General features: G+C 42.7%; 1 protein-coding gene across 2 annotated transcripts in view; it reads right to left on the bottom strand.

Moving 5' to 3' along the window:
* Positions 1–5,816: 5,816 nt before the first annotated feature.
* SWAP70 (switching B cell complex subunit SWAP70) overlaps positions 5,817–18,203 on the bottom strand; it is a 41,362-nt gene continuing 28,975 nt past the window's right edge. For both annotated transcript variants that reach the window (XM_059825856.1, XM_059825855.1), the window contains 6 exons: positions 17,134–17,315; positions 13,199–13,306; positions 11,470–11,636; positions 10,486–10,684; positions 8,717–8,813; positions 5,817–7,957 (listed from right to left, as the gene is read on the bottom strand). In XM_059825856.1, the coding sequence (XP_059681839.1) occupies positions 7,848–7,957; positions 8,717–8,813; positions 10,486–10,684; positions 11,470–11,636; positions 13,199–13,306; positions 17,134–17,315 (863 nt within the window). In that variant the 3' untranslated portion in view covers positions 5,817–7,847. The remainder of the gene's footprint in view (positions 7,958–8,716; positions 8,814–10,485; positions 10,685–11,469; positions 11,637–13,198; positions 13,307–17,133; positions 17,316–18,203) is intronic.

The following is an 18,203-nucleotide window of genomic DNA, read 5'->3' on the forward strand; positions in this document are numbered from 1 at the left end:
CCAAACCCTACGAAGGGGTTTTGGTTTGGTGTTACATGTGCTTTCCTTGGTCCTCCTGCAGTAGCAGTGTGTTGCTGCACGTACACAAGTGACGCAGCTCCGAGCATGCTCCCACCTCAGCTGTAAAAAACCCACGTAGTACCTCATCTGTGTGAATCTGCCTTTCGAAACAGGATCTGCAGATGTGATTAATCACAAGCCTGCCGAGGCGACGCTTCACTCCCGTGAGCTGTTTCAGAGGGCCGTGTGGCGGTGTCCGGCTGCCATCTGGCGTCGGGGGCCGCGGTGGGGTGGGGTCTCGCCATGCATCCCCCAAGTCACCCTGGCCCAACGACAGGGCTGTTCAAGTGGCAACCTCTGGTCTACGTCCAAGCCGTGAGCAAATCCTGCCCAGACTCACCAGGGCCCCCCGCCACGGTATCTCCCGCATTCCTGCGGCAGATCTGGTATTTCTTATTGTTCTCCGGGTCTCTGGGGGAGCAGCTGCAGCTGCCTGGCCGGCCTGCCGGGGCAGGAGCTGGCAGAGTCCTGTGCTGCGGGTCCCAGAACTAGCCGGGGGCTTTGGAAAAATCCTGTCAGTCTTCTCGCCCTGCTTCGGCATGTAGGGAGTCAGGGCTGATCAGGAGAGGCGAGAGAAAAAGGAGAAAAGAACAGAAAACTGGAAAAGCAGCAAGTGGTAGTGCAGCACCACTCGCCTGGAGGTTGTGCAGGCTCAGTGCGTGCTGCCCTGGGCCCAGCGCTCACCCAGGAGCTTTCTGCTAAAAAAGCTGCACCAGTCTGCAGCAACAGAGCATGTCTGATTTGCTGGGTGGTAAATGCCTGCTAACTGGCATGTTGTCAGCTGGGTGGCATAGACACCAGTATGATTGACTGGTCGGAGTAGGGTGAGGAGGGGAAGCAGAGATAGCGCTGTCTTAGAAGCTGCGCAGGACTGGTCCGCGCTCTGCAGAGACGGCAGAAATGTCGGGGAGCGGCCCAGCCCGGTGAGGGCGTTTGGCCCCCACTGTGGTTTTCTTCTTGCCTTTTACTTTGGTGAGCTCTTCTGCCAAGCTGGTTCTCATACCACACCCTGTGCCTGCGCCCAGCCCTTGGCCACTGATCCCTTGGAAATATGATTTCAAGGAATATATGCTCTGGATTTTCTCCTGCCAATGGGGATGATTTGCTGGCTGGAGGTGGCCTGAAAGCGGTTGTGGGCTTGTCTCTTGCCATCTGTAATGGTGACAGTGAAGGGAGCATGGGCAGGCAAGTTTCTTTTGCAAGTGGGGCTACGTATGGCTATGCTGTGCTGCGAGACCAGGCTTGGGGTGATGGTTGTTTCTGGGCAGCTACCTCCCCAGGATGTTCCGTGGGCCAGCAGCTACCCCCATGGGCATCGTGCAATCCTCGCAGGCAGGCAATGGCCATGCTAAAGCAAAACAGCGAATGCAGAAGATGCTACCTCCATCCCTACAGGCAGCAGCCCCACACCACTCACCTTTTTGGGGGCGACCTGCGTGTGAGCAGGCTGTACCCCACCTCCCCATCATTTCTGGGAAAAAGCAGCTCGGGGCCAACAAATCTTTCTGGCAAGGGGGAAGGCCCGGCTGCAAAATGGGGCGTGCTCCTCCCTCACAGGCAGACACAGCAGTCAACTTCACGGCTTGGAAAGAGCAAAATGGCCCAATGCATTGCTGGCAAAGGAAACAGTTGGGGAAACACAACCTCAGGGTGCTCCAAATGCAAAATTTCAGTCCCAGCTATGCTGTGAGAGGGACTTTCTAAAGGTGTCTAAGCAGAGTCTAACTTTAAATAGATCTTTTTTTTAAGTGTGTTTTTCCTTTTTTAGTCAGGACCAAGGAACCAACACCCCAGAGAACCTGGGCTTCCCCAGCACTTGCACGCTGTGTTGGGGCTGAGCTGCACAAGCCTCTTCAGAGTGGAAAGAGAAATCCCCATGCTCTGGTAAGCATTGAAACAGCTAATAGATGTCAACACCAAGGAAGCCCAGGCTGCTTTTGAAACTGTCTCATGTCAATGTTTGAGTTTTTAATTCCGTCTGAGTTACTAACATGTTCTAATTAGACTTGTTGGCCAAGTTAGGTGAAAGGACACGGGCACCTTGTGCAACTGTGGGTGAGAGCAGCCAAGGCTCACAAACACCCTGGTAGGTTCCCCGTGGTGGAGTCTTCATCACCTCAGCAAATCACTGTTGTGTGCTCAGAAAACGGGTGACAACAGGAATAACAGCAGGTGAGCGTTTGCACAAAGACATTATTAGGCCCGGATCCTGTAAAAGCTGTTTGTGTGCTGTAGCCATGGCAAGTAGCTTTATTCATTAGCAATCATATTAATAACTGTGTATAAAGCTGGTGCTAGGTTACGCTCCTTTGATAGGCAGAAGAGCTATGTGAGCAATGAGCACACTGACTAAGGTAGAAAGGGTTATTTTTTTGTGCTTGTTTTATTTATTAAGGAATTTAAAATAATGGCCAATGGGGAAAAGTGAGTGCAATTGTTCTGGGGTTTGTGATTTTTTAAAATTTTTTTTTCTTTTTATCAACATTCTGCCCAGTCTGTCATGGGTTTTCCTCTGACCAGCTGCTCATATCCTTTTACATTACCTCTGTCAACTAGGCTAAGATATCAGAAAGAAGTGGGGAGAGGGGCTCTTCTCAAGCAGTCTTTCCGGAATTGTGCTTCTAGGTGTTAAAAACTGCCTCATTAAATCTCCCTCTGAAGGCTTTTCAGGATGTTTTTCTCTTTTGTTTTGCATCATACTGTTCCAATTTTAATTTCTTTTGGAGGTGAGAAGCGGCTACCTTTTTCCAAATCTTTTTTCATCCTAAGTGTTAAAACAACCACTGGCCTTTCCATTTGTTGAAGGATGTGTACTTTGAACATACCCAGAAAGCCAGCTCGTAAAACGGTGCTTTTCTGCACTTTCGCTTCCCCAACATTTCCAAGTAGTTGATGTTCACAGTGAGAGTCAATGTATGAAAGTCACGATAGTCTCTAAATTCATGTGGTGTTAAAAACTTTCTGTTTGGGTTTTATTTTGGAACTCATGACCACATGAGCAATAATAGGAGTCCTCGAGACATGATGTCTGTATGGCTGCTCACCCTGCCAGGTGGGGAGCCCCGAAGTGTTTCAAACCACAGGCTTGTCTCTTTTTTTTTTTCCTTCTTTTTCTTTTTCTCCCCCAACCCCTCCCCCCCCCCCACCTTGTGACTTGAAGGGGTGAGTCTGGGTCCTGCTCCCAAAAGAGGAATATGTGTGAGCTGGGACATTGCACATCCTTCTCTCAGCCCCACTCCGGCAGCCTTGGGGCTGCTTTTATCCTGCAGGTCAATGAGTGCCCTTCAGTAGGACGAGGAAGAAGGGGATGGGGGTGAAGGATAAACAAGGTATGTACACAAGGCACCGAGGAAAACACTATTTGCAGGTAAGTAAACTTCCTTACACAGTTTTTCCTTACCCTGCTTTACTTCCATTAGGAAACCTATATGGCAGCCCAAGCTTTGCGCTGCAGCTGAGAGCTTGCTGGATGATGTATCCAACTGTACACATTGTCCTTCCATGGTGCAGTGGGGTTTTTTTGGAAAATATGCCTGAATTTAGCTTCAAGGCTCTGAGCATAAATTTATCCTAGGCCAGTGGTAACAAGCGTTGTTGTAAAATCCTTTTTCCTAGGTTCATGGGACGTCTCTGGGATCAGACATGCTGAGCTGAGATAACAGAAGAACCGAGTTGACTTATGAACTCAAGGACAATGTGCTGCAACGACGGCGGTGAGGTAATTGTAATACAGCAGGAGATCTGGTTCACTTAACATTTTCCCAGCCTTTGTACGTCATTGTACCTCTCTCTTGTAACCGGCTGCTGCAGTTGTTGAAGGGGGATGAAGCTTAAGGGTGGCTTTGGTTGTCGCGGGACACGTTCCCAGGGCGAGTGAAACCGCTGGTAAGGGGGGAAGCTGGGGAAGCTGGGGCACGTCAGGGCCGAGCCACCACCAGGTGGCAGCTGGAGTCCAAAGATGAGGCAGGGCCCAGGCCCGGCCTTCTGCTCCCGCCCCTGGCTCTGCCGCCCGCCCCGTCCAAGGTCCCAGCCGGTACAGCCAGGCAAAAGGCAAAAAACAAACAAAAGAGCGCTACAATTACCAAATAACCGGCATAGTGCAGGCAGAGTTGGAAATCCCTAATTGGTGAGTGGGGGAACTAAAATCTTGATAGTGTTGTGGGAGATTTTCCCTCTATTAGAGATGAGAACGTTATGGCGCATTATAATTCCTCTCTTCTGTGGCCTTTATGAGCAAATAATTACCTCTCTCCCCAAAGCAGCTAAAAGACCTTATGGCTATCCCCTTTCCTGGCCATGCACAGGTTTGCTCAAAAAATTGTTTGCTTAACTGCTTCACATATCTGAGACAAAAATCAGAGCAGTTATTTTCAGATCACTTTTACTGAAATGGATGGAGCAGCTACTGTTCCAGAAGGCCTGCGTGACTCAACAGGCACTTCGTCTGGGGTTGGGGTCCCCCCGCCCCAGGATACAGCTGTTGTCTAACACACTGTTGCTCTCCCATATAGGCTTTGGTTTTGTGGCTGATGATGCAGGACAGTTAAACGGAAGTAATATAAGTTGCTGGAAACCGGCCTGTTACGGCTCGGGAATGTGTGAATAAGTATGCAAGTCTCATAAATCAAGCTCCATAAAATGGTCATAGGGCAAAAAAAATCCTGTTTAGGAGAAAAAAAAAAAAACGCATGGTACTCTGCTCTTGGTTTGCAGGCCTGTTCCACCATCAGCAGCAAGTAAATCTGAACCTGACAGACAAAACAAGTGGACTAAGCGCTCCTGTGCATCTACTGAGGGTTCAAGAGCAGCAGACACAGCTTTCCACTGGCCTCTGCGTAGGTAAGCCTGGCGTGTATGTACGGCACTACAATGTTGCACGGCTTCTCGGGGCAGAACAGAGACATCCGTAGCATCACACTTCATTGAGGATATCCTCACCATTAGCAATGTCGGTGGGTCCTTGGAATGAGCGCGCTGTAACCCTTGGGCTCACCAGAAATGATACCGCACCAGAGGCTGCAGTTTTCTATGCTGTGCTGAGTGGTGAGTCTGACTCACAGCTCTACTCTCTCTTTGAATGCTCTGTTTAGTGTAGCTTTAATGGATTCATTCTAAAGTGGTACTTTTGCTCAAAATGCAATTGGTCAATTTTTAAGCCAACCTCTTCCCCACTTTTGCTGTGCAACACTTCACACAAAACTTTCTTAATTTGTCAGAGCAAGCAGGGACAACAAAGCTAAAAGGAGACTTGTCGCATTTCTTCTTCTAAGAAAGAACTCAACAGATGTATGTGGATGACATTTTAATGAAGGGCTGTTTTCCTGCAGAGGCACATGTCTGTATGTGCCCAGGTGCCTGCACTCTGCAGCCGTGTTCCCCCTTCACTCGCTGGTAAGATCAGGCCGCCCTTCTCCGAGGCTAGTACTCAAAGCCTGGACGTGTTACTGTAGATGCAAGGGTTGTATCAATTCATTGTGTTTCAGAAAACAGCTAAACTGCACCCTCAAAGTACTGTTACTGAGCTGTCATAGCTAAGCATCATTGTACTGTATCAAGGTGTAGTGAATATGAACAGTTAAGAGAAGTAGAGCTGTTTGTTAAGACAAATTATATTATCTGTGTGACCACTGCCTTTATTATGGCTTTAATCCAAATCCCATTGATCAGACCATTAAGAAAGAGTGTATTTCTTCCATCAAAGCAATACTTCCACACAACAGTTACTGGATTTTGAACTCCAGTAACCCAAAGAAACCCATGCAAAAGGACATCAATTAATTCAGAAACGTAAATGACTTTGTATTACTTTATTAAATAGCCAATTCTAAAGAACAGTAAAAAATAAGAAAACATGCATCATTTGGTGTTCTTAAAAAACATTTGTCCAAAATAAAGACTGTTAGAAAAATTAAACAAGTTTAGCCCCAATACACCTTCTGCTCTCCACGTAAAAGATGTTTGGTAGTTATAAATACTGTTCCATCTCCTTTAGCAATGTTTAACAATGTATACATTACTATCTCTAAAACAGTTTTTTTTCACATTTCTTCTGTAAACATAATCAATTTTTAAAATGCCTTGTTAGCAAGCTTAAGGAACTACTGCTTTCCTGTACAGTACATACAGATAGGAAGATCTTGGATTTTCCCGCCCTTCTAATCAGCACTCCGTTTACTGAAACATTAAAGATTTCAATTAGTATAAAAATATAATCCGAGAATAAACGTCTGAGAAGATTCAGTATTTGAGCGAGTCTTAGTTAATAGGCAAATAAAATGCTACTGACTTCGAAATCTGAAGATCACTTCTGTACAGCTTCTGCTCTTCTGAGATCCAGGTATCACAATGCTGTACACAAATGCACTGATTATCCCTCTGAAACATTCACTTCTGATTTACTAAAAATAATTTAACATTTAGCTGAACTAAAAAGCAGGTGCTAAGAGATGGATGTCCCTGTTCGGTGTACATACAAAGGTCGAAGCTGACTAACAAGCCACACCAATGGGCACCTGATCTTCAGGAGGGGGGACTTAGTTCTCAAAATATCTGTACAATTTAGCAAGAATGTTATTTTACTTAGCAATAGACTGACTTCTTGTCTGGTGTGGGAGATCTACGAAGCAAAAATCACAGACTTGTTCCTTTTCCCTACAGAAACAGAAATAACTGGCTTTGTCCCTGGAGAGAATTTTGAGGCAGAGCAGTAGGATCTTTAGGAAGCCTTGTTACTAGAAACGCTGAAAGTAATTATTTTACTGACAGGAATGGATTTTTTCTAAAGCAGTACTGCTACACATTTATCATTTTTATCTAAAATAAAAATGTCAAATTTAGTTTTCCTCTTGCATTTTTTTTAATCTGGCCTCCAGTTAAGAATAAGACTAAAGTGCTGCATCTAAAATGGTGGTATGTTGTAATCAGATTTCCTACACAAACATAGCCTTGATACAGATGATTTTTGGCCTGTATGTGCTATGAGCGTCATTCATCTGCTCCAGAGATCTGGAAGTCAAAACTGTGCCTCCTTTAAACTATGAAGAGAACTCTCAAGGGTTTTTTTAGCACTTCTCAAGTATGAGACAGTAGAAGAACAAGCTTGCATGACTACTTTTTCCAAATGTTTTATGGCAGTGTTTTGTACATGTCTATTTCCAGTTCTTTTGTTTGGATTCCTGCAAACAGAGGAAAACAGGGCACAAAATCTGACCAGTCAGCAGGTACCCAGTGATGCCAGTCTACCCTCGCTAAGGAAGAATGTATCTGAGCACTAAGCACCGTGCAAAGAGCAACAGACAGAGTAAAAAGAAAAGGAAACACAAGGGAAGGAAAGGTAATGCTCTCAGAGTTGGACAGAACCTCCAGGACTTTTTATCCTGGGTTTAAATTATACTAACTGAACCAAGGAAACAATTGCTCCCCTCACTTTTTGGAATGAAAGTGATGCTGCTTGATCAGTTAAATGCTGTCAGACTGTTACAGGCTAGTATAGAAACTACTCTGTCACAAGCTACATGTAAATAAAAATCTTCAGTTGAAAAGTTTTGTATAAAAGAACAGAATTTCTGGAAACGTGAGGGAAAACAGCAAGTACTGTCAGACACCACTTACTTATTGTAATTACTGAGCTCTAAGTAGACACTCCTATGTAGTAAACAGTATTTTCCTTGTGGAAGGGCCCAACCTCCTGAGCAAACCAAGATCTTTACAAGCGAGAAGCTGCTTTGTGCAAAGCAGGATGAACAAAGGTGGGCTTCTATTCACAAATGATACGTCAGCTACTGTTGTTACTCCGAAGCGGCTTTTTTCCCTTTCCAGCTCTTTTGTCTTTGCTCGAGTTCAGCTTCAGTGAAGGCAGCCGGGCCCCAGTTTGTGATTAAGTGAGGATTCTTGGAACCTGGAAGACAGAGTGCAATACTTGAAATGGGCGTTTCTGACAGGGACATTGGTCACCCACCATCGGTGGGACAGGCCAAGTGCTGCCACAGGATGATTTGGTAAGTACTGTCTCTTCTATGACTGGAAACCCTCTCAAAGATGACCTGAGGACCTGCCTAACCACGGAGGGAGGAATGCCTAGGACATCGTCAGTGAAGGTGCTTAGTGTGAGAAGGTGTCAACTGCTGCAACCTTTTGCATCCTTATCTCCCAACTGCCCCGCCCCCCCCCCCCAAATAGTTGTATATTAGTAAATCCCTCTTCTTGCCTTTGGAGATGTCCTTGAAGGAAAGCAATCTCTCCAGCGCTGCATTACAAAGCCACTTTCCTCTGTGCTGGCACACTATTAATCAAGCTAAGAAATTAAACGTTTCCCCAAAATCAAGTATTTTTTTAGCTATATTTACTTCATGTTTTTGGCAACTAGCATTTATGCTAACTGCATTAAACACCCAAACCATGCAATGTTCAGGTTGATCCTTGCTTTGTTTTAAATAAAACAAACAAGTAATAATAATAAAAATTAATTGTTACAGTAGGGCCGTAGAGGTAAAGACTTGAAAGTTACCATCAGCAGTTCTCAAAAGTGGTATTTATAGGCTGCTGTGAAACCAATAAGCTACAGGAAAAGGCAGACTTCAGTAAGTCGCTAGGTGATCTAAGTATATGAGACAGAATGAATATGTATTTTTTGGTAACTTTTCTGTTGATAACTTACCTGGCTCTATTAGTCGAATTAATCCCTCATGATGAGCTACTTTATCTTTCCAACTCTTGGTGTTATTAGCTGCTGTTTCCAACTTCTTCTTAACCTCCTGAAATAAGATACAGCCCACTTGAAAACAAGAACAACTTTACTCTGTTTATATTAAAAGAAAAAAAATCCTTTTAAATCTAAAGATAGAACCACGCTAATTCAGCCAGCATTCCATTTAGTGTAGACAAGAGAACGTCATTTCTAACCACCCTACGTAATTTAGTCAGTTGCTAGCTGTATAAAAGTAAGCTGTCAAACCAGAATCCAAAAATAACTAGGTTTTACAAGATTCTGTAGCTGTGTAAGTAGGGCTAGTCTTCATGAAGATTGAAAGCATAAACTAGTTTCAAAACAGAAAGATGCATTTTCTGTTTCAATCCAAGACGACCTAGTGGGTATCTCTCGCTATCAGAAATCATAAAATGTAAGCCAGGAAAAGGACCGCTGCTGTTAACACAAGCACAGAAGAGGCATTCTTCAGTCTAAACCAGGCTTTTGGTGTATTCCAAATGGAAGGCCAGAATGTTTAATTGTTTCTGAAATAATGAGTGAACTATTGCAGTGACCTACTCCATTTGTTTGGTGGGGGTTTTTTTGTTTGGGGGGGGTTTTTTTGTTTGGGGGGGGTTTTTTTGTTTGGGGGGGGTTTTTTTGTTTGGGGGGGGTTTTTTTGTTTGGGGGGGGGGGGGGTGTTTGGGGGGGGGGGGGGTTTGTTTGGGGGGGTTTTTTATGTCTATTGTATTCAGCAATTCCTTTGGAGTAGTCAATGATGTTTCATATGCAAAAAACCTGAGATGTCATCTAAAAGAAGTCAAGTATTAGCCAAAAGCAATCTAACCATGGTGTTAGATGTAACACCAACATGGTAAGTTGTAAAGCAGCCAGAACTACCCCACCTGGGCCCTTGCTTGCCATCACTGCAGCATTTGTATTCTGTGCCAGCCGAGACAGCTCTAGCTTGTCCTTCACAGAGCTAACCTCAGCAGCACAGAGGCAGCATAAACACACTCCCTAGGTAAACAGAAATCCAGTCACGTTTTGTTTCCTGACCTAAATACACGCAGGATCAACACCTCCCTAGCCCTGGAAAGTATGCAGCACTTCATACTCTGTACTTGCTGGATTCTAACTCTTATTTCTTCCATGAATACAGCTACCAGCCTTCACCTAAACCTCTCAGCGGAGCAGAGAACAGGCCTGGCATTTGGGATGCAAGGCACTGCTACACATTGAGAATCTAAGCTAATTCCTAGCTATCCTTCACATCAGTTCAGTGCTTAAATACCTTTTTGAGGAGCAAGGGGCTACAGTAGTACATTGATTTTTCATCTGTAGAAGATAATATTGCCCCCTGACATCATCAAAACATTGCAAGAATAACCAATTCAAAAGCATAAGACATTTAGTTATGACAGCAATAGGACTGTATAAGAAGTTAGTCTACAGTAGAAGACAAACATATAAAGAGTATTTCAGGAGGTGACTTAGCTGGGTTGCAGGCGAATTGGGACAAAAGAATAAAGGAGGTGGTGTGTCTGAAACATGCCCTCTTCTTCAAATACATCTACTGGTCTAGGCCAAAAAAACCCAACGCATTATTATCCTACCTGTTGTTATAATTTTTGTGCCATGCTAATCCTTAAAGAAGCATGATATTGATGAACTTCAAATTCAGTTAAACTACTGAATGCCTGGCTAAGTAGGAGAGGTTGATGAACAGAACAGCTCACCTCATATTGCTCAAGGGCCTCCTTCCTTTCCAGTTCAAGTCGTTCCAGTTGCTGCATAGCAACTTGAAGAGCCTGTTCCTTTATCATTCTCTGGTTTTCTAGCTCTTGCTTCTCTGCTTCTGTCATCTGAATGGCCTGTTGCTGCTGCAAGTGCCATTTTTCCAGTTCAGCTCTCTTTGCTGACTCCTCTTCCAGTAATCTGCAACGGGGATTGCAATGTTGATTGCACTTTAAAGTAAGCTGTATCCATTATGTAGCACACATGTAGGGAAGCCAAGCTAATTATTTTCTTCCCTTTTTTAAAAAAAAAAAAAAAAAAAAGCTTGGGAAGCAGGGAAAAAGTTATTGCTTGTTGGCTTGTCTTCAGCGTAAAGCTGAAAATCATGCCAGCAGCGCAAGCAGTCTGACTGCTACAAAAGGCTATTCAGAAAATTTAGTCAATAATGCAAATACACAACACTGAAAACCATGGAAGAAACAAGCATGCATCAGTTATGTTAATTGTCTCAGGAGGACTGAATACATGAAGACACAAACCACACTAAACAAAGCCCATATGAGTAAAAGGAGACTTAACCCTTTATCAATTGCAATTTAAACCTGTGATAAAATACAGCAGAAAGTCATATTTACAGTTACTGCTTTATAGACTACAGAATCGAAAAGTCTGTATAGAGTGATCTCAGTTTTTCAAGTGCTGATACATACAACACCCAATGAAAAATAAGTGCGCCTGCTTTTCTGAAATTGCTGAGCACTCCCACTGCTAAGGGCTAATCAAACACATTAAAATATCATAAATACCAGCTTTAGCCTTCATAGCTTAAGGAAAAGAAATGTATTCTGTGTTTGGACTTCAAGCTAGTCCCCCTTTCCAGCAGCATGTCCAAGATGCAAACAATCTTTAATAGTATGGCACAGTTATTTATTATTGCAGGGGGGAGCAGGGAATTGAAATAAGTCTCCATTAGGCAAAAGGTATACCTGGCTTGAAGCTTCCTTACAGTCTCTTCATCTTGACGTGCCTGTTTCTCATCCTCCAAAGCTTCCTGTAGCTGCTTATACATTTCTTCCAGTTCACGTACTCTCTGTAAATACTGTTCCAGTTCAGATGATTTCTGAGCAACCTGCTCTTCCATTTTTTGTCTTACCTAGCAGCATAAATTGAGGACACATATGAGCTACCATTCAACTCAGTTTTCCAACTTCTAAAGGAATTGCCAGCTTTCCCTCAGAAACAGGTTTTCAAAGACAAACTTTGTCCTGCTGCCTGCAGAGCAAATCTGATAAAATTGAGTCTAGATTTGTAGATGTGTAACTAAGAGCATTTTAAAAAAATAAATAATAATACAGGTTACTTACATTGTCCTACTTCATGCAGCATGGGATTTTTACAGGGGTTTAAACCTAACTTCAATCAGTTTGATCTCTTCACTAAGTTTACAGATACACGAAACTGAAGGAAGAGAAAGCTCGTAGAGTGCCCAGACACAAAGGTCAGGCTGGTTTAATTACACTGTTTCCACTCCTTTCCTCAGGCAAGTTCTCCCTTGGCAGCAGTGTATTTCACACACTTATATCTGGATGATGGCATCACAACAGCACAGGATGGATAAAGGGCTGGAAATCGGCTGAGGAGGTTGGCTTTGCTAAGAGAAGAGCAGCTCTTAACAAAAAACAAAGGTAAGGGATAGAGGAAGGTGAGAGGATGCTGCATATCCACGGTCACCCAGTCTCTGATCCTCATTCCCCCCCTTCACTGACCAGAGCGGGAAAACAGGGGTGCTGCGGCACCAGAGCCGTCTTCCCACTCAGCCCATCACTGTGCTGGGGACAACTGGCTTTGAACTGAGTCAGGATAAAGCACCAAAACCTCAGCACTTAGCAATACATAACATGTACTTCACAGAAGGTGAGCACAGGCCCTGACGTCAGCAAGAAAAGCTTGCTGTCAAGTGTCCTGCCCCACTGGTCTGCAGTCTGCTTTCCCTCAGCTAACCTAAATCCCGCTGACCCAGAACTGACCATGTTCAGGAATTAACACTTAGCCCACAAAGCAGCACTGTGTGCATTTATGTCCTGAGACGTTCAATCACATCAACTTGACTATTTCTACTTCTTTTCTCCAGCTAACAGAAAAGCCTGTTATACCTGACAAAGCCCTTGAAGATTGAAAATTAGTTCTTTTGGAAATTCTCCGTGTGGATTATAGTAGCAGTGTTGTAAAGCTACAGTATTTCTTTAATTTTATGTTTGTGTATGTGTGTAGATGTAAAAGAACACACAGTATAAAAAAGCAGTAGTTTTAGGAATATATTCAACTCAGAAAATTCCTAAAAAGCATTTTCATCATGCCTGTGTTCATTTTTGCATACTCATATAGTATGTACTGGCCTCAGGTTCTCCATCTTTGAAAATTGCAAGGATAACTTCAGTCTGCATTTATCTTTCAAACAGTCAAATTTTTCCCAATTCTCCTATAATATTTAAGCTTTGAATGCTATACAAATGGTAGGCAAGCTGTTCCAGTATCGGAATTGACTAGTAAAAATACTTTATTCCTACATCTCTAAATAAATGCAATGCAGGTTGCATTCTCCAGCCTCCTGCAAACTCTGTGGAATCCCTTCCGTGACTGCCTGTGAGCAAAGCCACTGCTGAACGTATGGCTCATTATGTATAATCATAGCAAAAACACTCATGCACTACTCACCATTTTTTCTCTCTCCAGCTCCAAACTGAAGCGATCTTGTAATTCGACTTGAGTCTGAAGTCTTTTCTTCTCTTCCTCAGCAGCACGTGCAGCTGCTGCTTCCAGTTGCTGGAAGTGAAGGGCAGGGTAGGGGGAAGAAAAGAAGGAAAAAGTAATTTGTCAAAACTAAAACATTTGGAAGGAATGGAATTTTATTTAACAATTTTTGTTTTTAACAAAAACGGAAGAAACCTTCAAAAGCATTGAGGCACCAGCTGCTTTTAAATGCCTGAGGCTATTCTCAATATAATTTTTAATCTTGTTATTTGCAAGACAATTTTAAATTTACCAAAGAAAAGTCAATTGTCAGACTTCCTCCAAGTTTCCTTTGAGTCCTGCTTTGCACAACCAATAGAAATCGCTGTATTTCCTTCTCTATCGCATATGAGATTGAAAATGATTATGGAAAACCACATTGCAGGCAGGACTGCACAGAAGTTCCAACAGTGAAAAGAGTTCATACAGAAACAAGTGAGAAGCACTAAATTGCCACGGGAAAGCAGAAGTGGCACAAACTTTGCCTATAAGAAGTGATTGTGCTATTGTGAATCACATCCTTTTAACATCCCCTAAATTGCCATGTAAGGTAAATAAAATTCTAGTCAATAATCATCACTTGAAATTAGGGGAAAAATTAGCCTAGTCAGAGCTAAGGCCTAGGAAACAGCTGCTGGTACCTTCCTACCTTCTTGCAACTTATGTAACTTCTATTTGTGAAATCAAGATGTAAAAAAGATAGTCGTTACACGTTTTCCTTTCATCAGGATTTTGTGTAAAAACACAACATGTGTTCTTAGAATGCATGGAAGGTTAGAAATGTACAAGCACCAGCCAAAACTTTACCAATACTCAAACCAAAATAATTCTTTCACAGAATTTTCCTAAGAAACTTATCTGATGCTTCAGAGGAAACGGAAAGCAAGCACCCTTCTTTTGTAATACGCTAGTCTGGTGAAATTACTTCCACAGATCATCAGTAAGAGCAGGACACCCATCTTCTTTAATATTTTTGGAAGGTACCGCATTTAAACCATCTTCCCTCACACAACCTAGATGAACTAATGAGATGTCTAAACGATTAAAACTGCCAAGCTAAAACTTTCAATCCTTTGAGTGCTTGTGATACCACTCTAATCTGAAATAGATGGGAAGAAGGGAAGGAGAAAGCTCCTAGTTTCTGTTTTTAAGCTGTATAAGATAGTACAGAATTGCTCTCTTTTGAAAGGCTTAAACAATGCCAGCCTTTTAGAAGTAGTATTCCGCCTCTGCCAGAACATTTAAAAACATGTAATTGTAGTCAAATCCAAGATGCCTATTTAAGTGAAATTTTCTTTGGATTTCCTTCCCCGCTTTGAAATTAAACAAACATTGCCAACACTGAGCTGAGAGGGTGAACGTGCAGAGTCACAGGCAAGGGTGGGTGCTAGGCTTTTGCCAGAGAGCTCAACAAGAAAATACATTGTTTGTCCACTCTTTATCAGCAACTTCCCGCTTAATTCATGTCAGAGGACATCAATTCCGGGCAGGTAAGGTTACTGGCACAAACTATGCAGTTTAGGGAAAAGTCCCAAATGTAGGGGGCAGGAAGGGAGGGGGACTCAGCAGGAACACACCATTCCAGCAGGGGTTAGTTAGCACAGAGTCTCTGAATCCCATGCAAGACCCCAGATTGAAACAGAAAGGGCGCACAAGTCTTGTGCATGCTCTCTTGGTAAGAAAACTTACCTTTCAGTCTGTTCAATGTGTGTATCTCAAAATTCCATTAAAAAATATGAAAAAATTATTTTAGACAAAGACTCTTATTCTTCTGAAATTTTCTACTGCAGGAGCTATCAAAATACAAACCAGTCTCAGAGCGCACTTTGGCAGATGCTGCGTGAGTAGTGGCTCACTGCCATCAGGAGCAAATCTAAGTCTAAGCTTTCCACAATTCAGTTTCCTGAACCATTTACAAAGCCTTTTCCTTGAAGAACATTTTTCTAACTAATCAAACACTTTAAGTTCCTCCAAGGCAGTACCTCCCCACTAATTCCACTTAGTCAAAGTGCAGTAGTTCATGTCAGAGACTTAACTACCTTCCTTGAGAAGTCATTTTAATCCAGTCCACTTCAAAAGATGCTTCTTGCCACAATTCTCTTTAGTTTACCCATTGTGATTTCTACAAAACTCCCTGGAGCCTGTCAACATCCTACTGCTCCTTTAGTGTTGCTCTCATGTTACCTTCCCCCGTAACTTTTTCTCCATAAAGTAAACTCAACACTGAAATCCAGCCCTGTGGTTTCTGTTAACAGGTATATTACTCAGCAGTAACTTGCAGCTAACACAGGCTATCCTTTAAAGCATATTTTGCATTCTGAATCTTAAACACATGGTAGAATATAGGTACTAAAATTAAATTAAAAAAATCGTTTTCCACTGTCAGACTCCATTTAAGGCAAACAGAATAATACCCACGTCAGTACTGTCAGTGCAAGGTTAATTAAAAAAAGACAAATTTCTCCTCGCCACACATTGTGATTTAATGACAAGACTTTTAAAGAAAGAGACACATTTTGGATTATTTTATTTGTTTTCTAGACTCCGCACCTTTAACATGCTCTCACAATATTTATAGCTCCCCGTGACACAAAGATCATTAAAGTTTTTTCTAACTAAGGGCTAAAATTAGTGTTTTTCATTTATGAAAAACTCAAGCAATGATGCAGACTTGTTCTAAATAGGAATGCAAAAAATCAAATTAATTCAGGAAGGTAGTGAACAAAAGACGCTTTAGACTAAGCACAGAGCAAAGATCTGGACTGCTCTAGCAGCAGGGACTCAGCAGCCGAAATGTTAGGCAGCAGTGGGGAAGGAGGCATTTGACAGTGTTCTAAGCTATTTCCAAGGCACGCTCCTCCTTAAAAGGTATCATGGCAATGAAAGCCATAGTAACTCTTCTTGCAAGTCTTTAAAAAGAAAAGATAAATAGAAACTATATCTGGATACTAATCAAATCTCTGTGGAGAACTATTGCAGAGGTAGCAGTTGTCCCAAAGTACAAAGATCATCAGCATGTTCAAGCTACTGTTCGAGTATGCAGCCACAGCAAAGGCACCTTGGTGTCTCCTGCCCAGTTGTTAGCCTAAAAAGCTGTCTAGAAGGAAAATAATGTATTCAGCAAGTCTTCTGCTAATACTCAGAGATTTCTAGTCCAGTTCTCAGGCTTTTAGAAGTCAATCCAGCATTTACAAGGAACACGCATTTAAACAGTTTATAAATGGCTGCTATGCATCTCAGCTCTATAAATCTCTCCCAAACTACTCTAAAATAGAATTATGCCTATACATACTCACAAAATCACTTTGCATCTTTGGAATCTTTGTAAATTAAATTTATATCTCTAGAAATTACATCTGTGTGAAGAGAACAGTTCCCCCACACGTACAATTCACATAACGTAACTTTGGAAAACGATGTAAGAAAATCTTAACGGAAAGCCCCAAGTTTGACAGACATGTCTGACAGAAAAGAAAAGCAAAAAACCCACAAGTAACTGAAAACACTAGACTCTCCAGTCCCCAAACACCATCACCACAGTTGCGGCTTTCTTCTACAGTGGCTTCACAATACCCTCATAAGTACAGGGGACAGGGCTGGGCCACATGAGTTACCCCAAGCCTGCTGAACAGCCCTTAGAAACTGCTGCAGTCAATGCCGAGGGCTTTACTGCAGCCTCAACCAGCAGATCTACTTGCTTAGGGAGCTGATGCTGACACAAGCTCACCTCCTCTGGAGAAGTTCGCTTCATGTGTCTGAACACCTGAACAGGGAATAGATGCCTAATTATACTATAAGAAGCCCAGCTCAACCACAGAGATTGAGCTTAAAGCTTCAAGGTTAGCGGCTCCCACTCCCACCTTTCGCACAGTCTCCAGTTCCTTCTGCTTGTTCTCGTTGGCTGTTTGCAGTTCTTTCATCTGCCGCTCCAGCTCTTCCTGCTCAGCTAACAGCTTCTGGCGCAATTCTTTTCGTTTTTGGCGTGCTTCTTTGTGGGGTGGAGGGCTCCCCGCTCTCAGCAGGTTTACAGTGCTCTGTATGGCTGGAAAAGAGCATGCAAGACGAAGGGAGAGGAAGAGAACACCAGTGAAAGGAAAAATGTTAAACTTTCTGGATACCTGTGGTGGTGTGTTGTTTGTTGGGGTTTTTTTTCATGTATTATAAATCCGAAATAACTGATGTCAGTTCTCCTAATTCTCATTAGCTGTCAACACAAACCAAAAGTGAAAGACACTTGGCTTTCAGTATTGGCTGTTTGCCACAAGGATAAGGTCTGGCAATTCCAATGCATTATGTCAATTCCAATATTGATTTCTAACAGGCCATGGACATACAAGTCACTTGTATGCATAGCTGGGGAAAAAAAAAAACCCTCAACACTTCAAGATTTCTTACTACCTAGATTCAGTGATTCTAATCAAGCAGTAAGATGCTATCTAACATATACATCATCACTTACTTCCCTACAACCAACCCTAAACCCTTTATTCTTACTGATACTCCAAGGGAAAACTTTCTCCCAGTAAGACAGTAGCTCTCATGCACTTATATTCACAGTGAGGAAATACTCAGAGAGCAAAGCTGAGGAATGGCAGATGATTTTGATATTTTATTCACCTACTACAACTGTGAAAAAAGATCTCCTTTTGGAACTAAGTAATCATTCATCATACATCTGACCTTGGTGCAATTAAACACATGCTTTAGGTAAAGAGGGAAGTGTAAATGAAAGCACACAGCTCCAAATATTTAAATGCTGTACATACTTCAATAGTATTGCAAGAGTGGCTTTGCAAGGGCTTCTACCTCACTCTGCAAAAGATGCATGTAACTATCACTCAGCACATATCTGAGAATGTGTCACAGAAGAACTAACTTCACCGTGGGAATAGAAAAGGCAGCCCTAGTTCCCAGCCTTATCCTCAGCTCA

This window comes from Gavia stellata, chromosome 17 (assembly GCF_030936135.1).
Source record: "Gavia stellata isolate bGavSte3 chromosome 17, bGavSte3.hap2, whole genome shotgun sequence".
Classification (NCBI taxonomy): domain Eukaryota; kingdom Metazoa; phylum Chordata; class Aves; order Gaviiformes; family Gaviidae; genus Gavia; species Gavia stellata.